Genomic DNA, 12,554 nt, shown 5'->3' with positions numbered 1-12,554 from the left:
ATATTCAACATCTCTGAATATGCTTCCCACCAACGAGGACAATGGTTTGGCTTTATCTATTAGTGCAAGCATTGCTCTCTACCTCTTTCCACCTCAAATTGCAAAGCTGATCAGTCCTTTCAGAAGGTGGAAGGAAGGTAAGAAGCCTACATACTAGATTCTGACACCAAACTGAATTCTTTCTCCAATTTAGGTTTCATGATGAGAGTTAAATAAAGAAATCGCCCCCACCCCAGTTAACTCCTTCCCGATCCTGACACATTTTCTCATCCCCCCCATGCATCTTAAGTCACCCTTCCTTTTCTTACAAGCCAACCTTCCACCTGTGCTTCCTGCCTCACGAGGGCCCTCACTTCCACATGCTCTCTGGCATTATGACCTTTCCCTCCTTGGTGGCTCCCACCCTTCAGTTTCAAGTAAAGAAACTGGCATATAGTAAATGCTCAGTAAATGTCTGATGAATGACCAGAGCTCCGGATCTATATCTTCAAGTATTCGCTGGACATTGTTAAAAACAGCTTTACTGAGGCATGTTGAGATACAAAAAAATTGTACATATTTAATGTATACGATTTGATGGGTTTGGACATATGTATACACCTTTGAAACCATCACCACAATCAAGATAATAGACATACAGCTCTACATTTTTATTTTGTCATCCCACTGTTACCTCGAACTTCACAAGCCTAGAACAGAAATCATTAATGTTCTACTGGATCTGGCTCTTCTCCCTGACTTTCCGATTTCTTTTGGATGTACCAGAACTGTCCCAGTTGCCCATATTCAACATCACAAAGGCTTCGATTCTTCCTCCTGTAACTAGCTAATTACAAGTCTGGTAATTATATTTTCTGCCTCATAGTACTAGGCATAGGGAAGGCAATCAGTCAATGCAAGGTCCACTGCATCTGTACAGATATGAATACCTTGTTGAAGTAGTCTCAGTAGATCAAACTGCCTCAAGTCTCTCAATCCTCCAGTTCATCCATTCAACCAATCTTAAGATTTCTCTTCCTATATACAACTTTGTTGAGCCTCCCTTACTTAGAAATGTTTAATGGCTAGTCTGAAGGCCAAAACCCTTCCCTAGCATTCAAGAACCACCATAATGTGGACCCAGTCAAGTTTTCCAATCTTACCCCCTATTATTTTTTTAGTGGAATTCTTCATCATAGTCCAAGTGATTTTATCCCACGCTCAAAGATTGTGTGCGCGCACACACTTGCTCAGGGTATTTCCCTGCTTGGAAATGCCCTCCCCAATATGGATCCTAAAAATCCTTTGGGGGCAAGCCTTCAACTCTTCCAGTCAGCAACTTCTATTATAGAGTAAGTATCACAGATTTTGCATTATTTGATATTTCATGCGCTAGATTAATCTCCCCAACAACATTTTAAGATCTTTAAGGGCAGAGATCATGTAGTATACTTCTGTATCCTTCCCAGAACCCAGTAACTAGGTTCACCAATGCAAGGCAATGTCTTCCAACTCTTAGATAAAAGTCTCCAATAAAGTGTTCATTAATCCTTAAACTTCATTTCCATCTCACATCTCAAATAACAACCATTTACAAACTGTACCACCCTGATCATATTTAAAGATACATGAAGACTAATGTTTAAATTCTTTAGCAGGAAGTTTAAAAAATTCTTTCACAAAAGGCATAACACAAAGCATAACATAATAATACTTAGTACTCTAATTCAACATTTAACTTTATTCTCCCACCCACACTTTATGAAAGATTTAACACCCAATTTAGAACACTTGTCTTCATAAACATTAATGCAGGTTCTAAGGGGAAATATCTTAAACTTAAGTATGATTTACAACTGAGAACTTCAAAGAAAAAACATGTTTTAAATCATTAAAGAGTAAATATTTGAGTGGAAAGAAACAGGTTTATTGGCTTATTTTTTTTAAGTTGTTCTTTAAATATGTTTCAAGAGTTTAGCTCCTGGTATGGAAAATTCCTTTAGTTATATACTAGAGAAGTAAGCACAAATTAAGTACCCAAAAAATTCATACCCTCCACATTTGGTGTAAAATGGCAAAAAAAGTTCATTACCACAATATTAAGAAATATTAACAATATGAGTTTGATAACTAATTCACAAGGAAGGGTTTCAACTGGACCAAATCCTGGGTTTTCTTTCGTCACTCCAAGTTTCTTTTCTATTTTAAACTAGTGGCAACAGAAATTTCTTTGTTTGAAAGTCAGGAATGCTGGAAGTCTTAAGTGATAGAACAGGTAGCTCGACTTCACGTCTCTCCTCAGGGGGAGAAAAACACTGTGGATAAAGTAAATTTGTTTTTATTTCTGGAAAAATCATTTTTTCCATCAATCTTCATAATTCCCTAAAATAAACTGTTAAAAAGTTATAGGCCGGTCGACCACTTCACCCAGATTTGTGGAAATACTATACATGAATTTCAAGAACACATGGCTAACACGTTTTCTTACTACTCTAAAGGTCTAAAAGTTGCCCCTCTTTCACAAAACTCGAGGAGAATTCTACAAGCTCGTGATATATTTCTGCATCTCATCTGCAATATTTTTAAACAAAAGAATAGTCAAAGTAGTCTAGGCTCAAGAGTCACACTGCATGCCATAAAATTTATTTTTAGGATACTCCACAATTTTAAAAGTGGAAAACTCTTGTGTTGCACCAAATGCGTAAGAACCACATATACAAAGAAAATGGAAATAAGAAGTTAAGAATTTACCATTTCATTCAGACGAGGAAAAATGACAAATAAATATTCCTCTCCTCTTTTCTAATATTGAGATGATTGCCCTCCCCAAATCAGGGTAGACAAAGTAATCACAACTTTGGGCAGACATAAAGTGAAAAGCAGAATTTATCATTCAGAAGATGTGATTCACATTCTAAACCACCTTAATTAAGATTTTAAAATTCAAGAGATAGGGAACTCAGATAATGAAACAAAGCAGGGAGCCATAATAAATACTGAACAGCAAGCAGTTCCTACACCATATAAATCAAATAAAGACAAATCAAATAAGGACCAGAAACCATATAAATCAAATAAAGTCAAGATAAATGAAATAAAGACCAGAAACCATTTTCTCCTCAGCACACAGAGTTCCCCAGAATCACAAACTTGATGAACGGGAGGCACTCAATCTGCTGACGCACGCACGCAGGCAGCGCGTGCACACAATGGAGAGAGAAGTACCGAGACCCTCAGAGACAAACTACACATCCGTAACGTTCTACTCTTCACAGAATGGAAACGAGAGCACGGTGGGAAAAATTTCGCACTTTCTTCCACATCAGACAGAGCAAAACTGTAGTTAGTAATGCAAATTACTAATTCTCTTGATATAATCAAAGGCAGAACTGAATGAATGGGGTGAGGGGCAGTGGCTGGGGGAAAGAGGGAGGGAAGGAGGGGGGTGGCGTGAGAAGAAGGAAGTTTGAGGCATTTTGTAAAGCTTGAATGGACCAACCTATAAAAAGGCCCTAATATTTCTCATTTCCCTTTTTCTTCCTTTCTTTTTTATTAACTACACAGCGACTTCCTGGGACTCAACCCAGACTTGCCCTATATTTAGCTAAAAGGCCTGGTGCTTAGGACACACAGGCGTCCTAGGTTAGATATATGTCCGACACAAACGGTCCTTTTGGGGGAAAGTATTTTAAAAATCCCTTTTTTGTGTGTGACCATGCATCAAATGTGACCAACTGCTTTTTAAAAAAAATGAATTCCATTAATTAATTAGTAAACTGAGGCTCCAATCCATAGCACTTTGATTTCTACTAGAAACATAAGCTGTTTACTACTCTAAACATTTTTTCTGAACGTAGAAAAAGTTTGCTTTCACATTTTTAGAAGGTAATGAGGCTTAAGTGTTTCTAGTCTCTGACCTATTCATAAATAGGTTGTTTAGGCTGTCTAGCAAAGGAAAAAAAAATAAAATGTGAACGCTTAAAAGTTAGTAAACTTGGATAACATTTAGTAGATAGCTTGAAATGCACCGATTTAAAAACATAAAAGCATAAAAAGTGTGTGGACATAGCTTATTTCTTCTTCAATAAAATGAAAATATAATGGGAGAGAGCTGGGAAGATGTCGAGTAAAAAGTTGGGTCCCAGGCAAGTAGTCCCTTGTTGAGGACAAAAAGCTTCCTTTAGCCGCATTGCAACAGACCTCCTGTGGGAAAGGCAGGGGGCGGGGCGGGGGAGTCATCACCTCCGCTGCTCTAACCTAGGACCCTGCATTTCTCACGCCACCCTATGGGCTGGACCAGGTTGGGGGAGCGAGATACAACTTGGCCCTGAAGCAGCAGCACCAAAAGGGGAAAAGAAGTCACCTCGCTCTTTGCTCTACGCACACAGGAAGAGCCCAATTCAAAGCCGCCACCACCGACACCCCGTTGCCTTGCTCCGCCCCAACTTGTGTCGTGTGTGTGTGTGTGTGTGTGTGTGTGTGTGTGTGAGGGGGGAGCACCACTTGCGTTTTACCCCACGAATTCCGAGACACTTCCATCTCTCCCAAGTTAAGTGCTCCCACCTCCAACCCCCAAACGCACCACGCTCAGCCGGCGCAGGTGTCTCGCTCCGGGCTATTTTGTGCACCCCCCCCCCCTCGCCTCCCAGCATCCCCGCCTCGCCGCGCCCCCAGTCCCTCCGCGCCCGGCCGGCGCAGTGCACCACCTAGCTTACACGCCGGGAAACACTGAGAACCCTCTTCCCGGGTCACCTGGCCGGAGCGCCCGGCCCGGCTTCGGGGGAGCCCTGGGCCGCCTCTCGTCGCCGGTGCCCAGCGCGGAGCGCGCCCCGGGCTCCCGGGCAGTCACGTGGACGGCGGAGGAGGCCCGGGCGTCCTCACCTGCATCCCGGGCACTTGGACCGCCACCGGTGAGTGGGCCATGAAGGCGAAAGCTGCTCCGCGCGGCTTCGGCGGCGGTGGCGCCTTGGGCTCCGACTGGCTCCTCCTCCGGGGTTAGGTCGGCGGCCCTCCCAGGCTTTTCGACCGGGGCCTGGAAGGACACATACGAGTGGGGTTACGGGGCGGGTGGCGCGCGCGGCCCGGGGCCGGGAGGTGGGCGGTCCGCGGCGCGGCTCCCCGAGACTCAGTCTACCTTTCCGGCGCCCGCCCGCCGCTGTGGCAGCCGCCTCAGCTGCTGCTCCTCCTACTGAACGCTGGGCGCCGTGTGTGGCGGTGGCCGGGACCTGGGCTCGAGTGATGCCGCTCGTCTGCTCCTCGCCGCTTTAGGAAGAGGAGGTGGAGGCGCCCCAGCCACCCGCCTGCTCGCCGGGCCGGGGAGGCGGTTGGGGGCGGTTCCGCCGCTGGCCCTGCCCCCGCCCCGCAGCCGGGCGGTGTCAGGAGAGCTAAGGCTCCGCGCAGGGAAGGGGCTCGGCTGGGGTGGTTGGAGCCCGAGAGGAGGGAGGCTCTCCCGGCCCACGGAGAGGAGAACCCGCGGACAGAGGGGCCTGGAGCACGGCTCGGCCTGGAGACAGAAGGGAAGAATTCGGGTGACCCTCGGGGTCCGAGGGCGTCCCGGACGCGGCCACGTTGCAGGCAGGCGTACGAGGGCTCGGGCACACGCGGCCTCGCAGAAGTCTTGAGTTGAAACTTGGCGGGTGTTGGAAGTCCTTCTTGACTCCCTGATCTGGTCGAGGGCGGGGACGCAGAGAGCCGCCGAGTCAGTGGACTCCCCTGCTCTTTCCCCAGCTTCGGGCCGCGCCACTGGGCGGGTCCGTGACCACTCTCCTCTTTCCGGATTCCCCGCCCCCAGACAGGCTTCAGGTGACTTAGAACTGAGGCTACCCCTACCTATCTCTTGGGCTGTCAGTTGGGGGGTTTGGGGGGGGTCGACCAGACTGGGGCTTCTCTTCATCACAAGTTCTGCACATGTAAGAGAGAGGGAAGTTGGAAAACAGATGGTACATCGGCAGAAAAATTAATGAGGAAATAGAGGCATGGGAAATGAGATTGGGTCATTAGATGGGCGTATTATTGAACTCAGCATACACACCAGTGGTTTTGGCAACTCCCTGCCTCCACCCCATTTGAAGTTTCACTCCAGCAGGGAGACAGGCTCTTTTGAGAATAACCTAACAATAACAACCGCAATAATAATAATAGCAGTTCCGGTCATCTCATTATGAAGGAACCTTTGAGAAACCACAAGGGGTTGTAATATGTAATATCCAAGTGCCAGTTTAAAATGAGGATGGAGTTTCCTAACTTGCAGGTTGTTGTAGGTCTGTACCCAACATAGTGTTGGGGCTCTGGCAGACAATAAATGTTTCTCTTGTTCCTTTTGAATCTGTCTCAAAAGATAGCAAATTATTGTTATCAATATGGTTATTGTTAATGGATGCCATTTTCTTTGTGCCAGGGACCGCTAAGTGCTATATATATGTTACATTATTAAATCTTTACAAGGGTCCCCTGAGGTCATATTGCTTTTCTTCCATTTTGCAGAAATTCAGAAAAAGGCTCAGTGAGGTTAAATAATTTGAGCCAAATATCACATAATTAAGAAGTGGTAGCGCTGGGAATTCAAACCCAGGTCCTTCTAACTTTTAAGATCTGCTGTCTTAGCAACTGTCAAGTACTATACAAAATAGTATTGTTAACTATAAGTCACCATGCCATACATTACATCCCCAGAGCTTAATAATCTTCTAACTGGAAGTTTGAACCCTTTGACCACCTTCACCTACTTCCCCCATCACCCTCCCCTGGCAACCACCAATCTACTTTCTGTTTCTGTAAGTTTGGTATTTTTTTAGATTCCTCATATAAGTGAGATCATACAGTATTTGTCTTTCTCTGTCTGCCTTATTTCACTTAGCATAATGCCCTCAAGGTCCAACCATGTTGTCACAAATGGCAGGATTTCCTTTTTTATGGCCAAATAATATTCCGTTTCATGTATATACACCACATTTTCTTTATCCATTCAGATGGTAAAGGATATCATCCTCAAGTCCAAGCCCTCACCACTTCTAAACTGATGATAGGCCACAATCCAGTCTCTATTTCCCACCAGGCCAGTTCACACTTAATGCCAGCCTGACCAGAAACCTGCAGTGCCATCTAAACTTTAATGTCCATAGAAATTCCCTGGGATATTTTTAAAGTGCAGATTTTGACTTAGCAAGTTTGGAGTGGCCCAAGATTCTGCGTTGCTCTCAATTTCGCAGGTGGTGCGGATAGTGCTGATTCTAAGACCACACTTTGAGTAGCAAGGGTCTGAATCAAGCCCCATCATTTAAGGCTCATCTCGAGTCCCGCCCCCACTGACTCTTCCTCATTGATCGAAGCCCTCCTTCAAACTCCTCCTATTGCATGTTGGTGGAAGCAGCACTCACATTGTAGTTCTTTCTTCTTTTTTTTTTTAAAATTTTATTTATTTATTTATTTATTTATTCATTTATTTATTTTTGGCTGTGCTGGGTCTTCGGTTCGTGCGAGGGCTTTCTCTAGTTGCGGCAAGTGGGGGCCACTCTTCATCGCGGTGCGGGGACCGCTCTTCATCGCGGTGCGCGGGCCTTTCACTATCGCGGCCCCTCCCGTTGCGGGGCACAGGCTCCAGACGCGCAGGCTCAGCAGCTGTGGCTCACGGGCCCAGCTGCTCCGTGGCATGTGGGATCTTCCCAGACCAGGGCTCGAACCCGTGTCTCCTGCATTAGCAGGCAGATTCTCAACCACTGCGCCACCAGGGAAGCCCTGTAGTTCTTTCTTCTTATTTCATGCATTTCATTTGCTTCTCTTACATAAGAATTATTCAGATAGAATGTCAGCTTTCTGAGGGCAAGATTTTTGTCGGTTTTGTTCATTGCTGTATCCTCAGAGCCTAGAACAGTGTGTGGCACATAGGAAGCCCTCAATAGATATTTGTTGAATGAATGGATGGATGGATTTCCTTTGAACTCTTCACTGAGGTTGGCATAGTGCTAGTTGGTATAGTGTTTTATTGATGGCCTGGTTTAACTCCTAGGCACTGCTCTTGCTGAATCTTTAAATTGTTCACTTTACTATATGTTACATCTTTCTTTTTTTGTCTCCTAAATTCTTTTCCATTACTTTAATTTCACAACTACCTAAGAGCAAGTTGTGTAATTTTAATAAATAAGGTAAGCATATCTAAGAAGTGACTTTTCCTGACATGATTCTGGGCCAGAGTTATGTAAGCCTGTGGAAGACTGAATGCTAAATTTTGAGACCTGAACTATTGAGAAATTTCCTTAAAAACACTGCTTTTGAGATCTTAGTGAACTTTCTGACCTTTCTTTAGGTTTCCTGCTATTAAATAAACTGTTGTTGTTATTATTGATAGAGATCACTTGAGTTTTTACATGGAGTTCCTTGTAGTTTGCTTATGCTTTTTCATGTGTCTATTTCTTAATTTAAACAAAATGACAAGAAATTCAAGTATGCTTTTGTTATCCCCCCCCAAAAGGGCACTTGAATATTTTTACTCCAAAATGTCAGCCTAGAGTCTAATAATATATTACAATGTGTTCCCACAGCTTGAGAGGAGACACCACATCTTATGTTCTGAGTAGCCCCATAGAGTGTGACATAGTGTATCAGATCGGATTTGGTACCTGCTTGATTGATGTGACCTGAGTGGGTATGAATACTTAATAACCATATAAATAAAGCAAAATTATATACAGATTAAGCAAAGTCAGTGAATTCCAAGTTCGACTGTGCCCTTGAACCCAACAAAAGTTACTAATTTAAATTTACAATCTGTGGCTTCAGTTTCCTGACATTTGTCACACCCTCAATATTAAATATTTAACTTTTCCCATGTTTATAAATATTTACTGAATGGACTGGGTTCATGGCTAAAGTGTAGGTAGACAGAAATGGCCAAACTTTAATGTAGGCAATAGTGAGGTAATGCATTAGGGCCATGGTTCTCAACCAGGAGCAAATTTGCTTCCTGGAGACATTGTTGGTTGTCACGAATGGGGAGGAAGGGTGCTACTGGTAGTGGGCAGGGCCCAGAAATGCTGCTAACCATACTCCAATGCACAGGGCTGCCCTCACAACAAAGGATTAGCCCGCCCAAAATGTCCATGGTGCCAACGTTTGAAACACCGTGCTCTATACTCTTTGCATTAGGGTTTACTAACCAGGTGACAGACTTTTTTTTTTTTAGTTTTTTTTTGATGTGGACCATTTTTTTTAACGTCTTTATTGGAGTATAATTGCTTTACAGTGGTGTGTTAGTTTCTGCTGTACAACAAACTGAATCAGCTATACATATACATATATCCCCATATCCCCTCCCTCTTGCGTCTCCCTCCCACCCTCCCTATCCCAGCCCTCTAGGCGGACACAAAGCATCAAGCTGATCTCCCACATATCTCGCGGCCATAAAACCAAAACATAAAACAGAACCAATGGATGTGGACCATTTTTAAAGTCTTTACTGAATTTGTTACAATACTGCTTCTGTTTTATGTTTTGGTTTTTTGGCCGCGAGGCATGTGGGATCTTAGCTCCCCAACCAGGGATCGAACCTGCACCCCCTTCACTGGAAGGCGAAGTCTTAACCACTGGACCGCCAGGGAAGTCCCATAAGCAGGTAACAGACTTAAGAATCCTTGTTCCCTGAAGATTTTAGTTCAATGTGGTGGCTGGGGCTAAAACAAAGAAACAAACAATCCCACAAGATATTGGGCCACATCAAGGGGGTACCGGAAACAAAGCAGTATTTTTATGCCACCTTTGCATAGACCATAGATCATCTTCCCCCAAAGAGTGAATACTACTTAATGAAAAATACTATTGAACAGAAAATAACCTTAAGAAAAATTTAATGATTTGTGTTAAAAAATTTAATCATGGAGCATGTTCTAATGTACCAGGCATTACCTAGGAGCCTTCAAATATGTTACCTCATCGAGATAAATTTGACCTCTTACTCCACTTTATAAAATTTAAAGGTAGGGTTTCACATTTTGGACTGTCACATTTTGAGACTCATCACTACATTAAAATGTATAAAGTGCATGTATGTCTGAAGTGTAAGAGAAGTTGATACAATTATCTGAATTTCTTTCAATTATCTGAATATTTGAAACTAAAGGAAATTATCCGGGTAATTCTAGAACCCCACCATCCAGTGATAGGAATATTTTGATTTAAGCTACTAGACTCTATTGATATTTGGAAATATAACATTCAAGGGTTCTTTTCTTTTCGTTTTCTTTTTTTTTACAAAAGCATATGTGATACCGTAACTCTCCGCTTTACTTTACTCTCTGTGGGTATCAAATTGGAAAGCACGAAATAATAGTTCTTGCAGATGTTGTAACCTCGCTATTGTTCCAGCAAAGCATCCCAAAGAAAAACATACTGAATCAATTCTCGGTCAAGGAGCATTAAACCTGTGTAATTGCTTAATTCTCCTGAATAACCTTGCACCTTTGGGGGCTCGCACAGTACTCTGCCATAGTATTATTTATAACAAAAACCTAGTATTTAAGACTCAGCACAGCTGAATTTTCTTGCTAGCTTTACTTCCTGACGCTACTGAGGGGAGCAGAGCAACGGAGGAGGTGGGTGGAAGCAGATGCTGCTTAAGCGGTTTCCTGCTTAGAACATTTCTTTACATATACGCTTACTCACTTTGCAATATTTGCATTTAAGTATGAAAAGAATTGAGCTCATTACTTCTTGCCTTCACCAATTGGTTACAGAACTGAGAGGTAGATGTGGCCCCAACAATTTCATTCACATGTAGAGGTAGGAGTCGAAAGATAGCACGATAAGAAATAATTTCTGGTTCCAGTTTTGCTGCCTGCCTTAACTCTCACACAATTGCACTGTTGATCTTTAGATGCCTTAGACCCAAGGTGAAGGCCCTCAGAAGCCTGCCAGCACTCACTCACAATCTCCTCAATGGTGACAGACCACTGCTTGCTGTACCATTCATCCTGTAATTGAGTTTTGTGTTGCCATAGGGGTACATGAGGAGACTGGGGAGTTTCTTAGGAGAGATTCTTTGGGAGACTAGGCTCTTTGTAATGAAGTCAGGTAACTTCTTTGTATTCTCCAGAGTGCACTTTTTAGTCACAGGAGAACCATTCATGGGTTACCATGAAATGATGCTGGACAACCAATTTGGGTGATACTTTTCCCCTCAGAATTAACTTTTTTACATGTATTGAATTGACCACTTGTTCTTTAATTTGTAGGTTTCTCAAGAAACAGTTCTAGTCAAAGGTGGCAGTTAAAAACAGGAAAAAAAACTGGCAGTTGAGACCAAATAGGAAGTGACTATGCCATCAGCTCACACTGAGGAAAAGGAAGTTGTTGCCAGGACCTCTAAGAAAGGCAGTTGTGTAAAATTACCCTTCAACTTGCTTGCTGAGGTTCTGTCACCCTGTGGTAAAAGCTCCCATAGTTTTGTTACTTCTGTACTCAAGAGAACATGAACAGAACTGGAGAATAGCAGGCAGCCCTTGCAGGGCTGTTATCAGGGACTACCAGAAGTTTCTGGGGCAGAAACTCAACATTGTAGACAAGCAGAGCTCCCGCTCTACTCATTTTTTTTTTTTCTGTGCCAAATAGATATTTTAAGATTAGTTAAAATTCAGTATGTTCCACCGTGAGGCCCACTAGAAGGGTCCCACTATAGACTGCAACAGGGGATTTTTGCTGAGAAATCGAAGGCAGAACGTTTTTTTAATACTTTTACTGGGGCCCCAGAGCCAGGCTAAGCCACACCACCTTTCCCTTTTTCCTTTCGTTTCTCTTCCGTTCTTTGCTTTCTCACATATTTCTCGAGCACAGTGCCAGGAACTGTGCTAAGTGCTGGGAATACAAAGAAATGCAAGGAGTTTGCTTTCTTGCAAGAAATACAATAAAAAAAATAAGGATCACTCAGTAACCTTTAAAAATTGTATAAAATTTAAAAAAACAAACAAGGAGCACTCAAAGTGATACATAATGATAGTAGCAATACAATTTTTAAAAATGTTACAGCAACTGGCACCAGAGAGCAATTCATTTTACCTGCGTAGATCCTGGAAGGCTTCACAAAGAAGGTGATATTTGAGCTACGCCTTGAAAAATGGGTAGAGAATCGGGGAAAGGGAGTGGAGAAGAAAGGGGATTCCAGATAGAAGGAACAGCATGAGCAAATGCCTAAGTGAGGCATGTGTATTCCCATCACCTGATGACCTGGTTAAAATACAGATCCTGTGCTCCATTTAGACAGATTCTGATTTTGAAGGTTTCAGATGAAGAAAGGGCATTTGTATTTTATTTAAAAAAAAAAACACTCCCCAGGTGATTATGATGTGTCCTCTTGGTTATGAACCACTAACTTAGAGGAATGACAAGCTTTCTTTGAGGACGAGATGGTAGTTTGGTCTAACAGGCAGAGGCCTGTTACATGAGGCATCCCAGCAATGAAGTTGGAAGGAGGAATGGGGGACAGACTGTGAGCCTTGTCTGCCATGCTAAAAACTTTGGACTTGATCCCGTAGGCTCCCAGGAGTACTGAGTGGTTTTAAGGAAGAGAGGAATTTGCTCCAGATTTGTAT

At 43.2% G+C, this 12,554-nt stretch overlaps 1 protein-coding gene across 2 annotated transcripts in view; it reads right to left on the bottom strand.

The window, feature by feature from the left end:
- The window catches only part of STK26 (serine/threonine kinase 26), a 64,905-nt gene extending 59,227 nt beyond the window's left edge, over positions 1 to 5,678 (bottom strand). Inside the window, exons 1-2 of one of the 2 annotated variants that reach the window (XM_057538685.1) lie at positions 5,114 to 5,678; positions 4,861 to 5,011 (exon numbers count right to left, since the gene is read on the bottom strand). In XM_057538685.1, coding sequence (XP_057394668.1) covers positions 4,861 to 4,902 — 42 coding nt within the window. In that variant the 5' untranslated portion in view covers positions 4,903 to 5,011; positions 5,114 to 5,678. Of the gene's footprint in view, positions 1 to 4,860; positions 5,012 to 5,113 lie in introns of those variants that run through there. The other variant, XM_057538686.1, reaches the window with a different exon arrangement.
- Between the last annotated feature and the right edge of the window lie 6,876 nt (positions 5,679 to 12,554).

The sequence above is a fragment of the Balaenoptera acutorostrata genome, chromosome X (genome assembly GCF_949987535.1).
Source record: "Balaenoptera acutorostrata chromosome X, mBalAcu1.1, whole genome shotgun sequence".
NCBI classification, from domain to species: domain Eukaryota; kingdom Metazoa; phylum Chordata; class Mammalia; order Artiodactyla; family Balaenopteridae; genus Balaenoptera; species Balaenoptera acutorostrata.
This window is presented reverse-complemented; position numbering and strand designations above follow the sequence as displayed.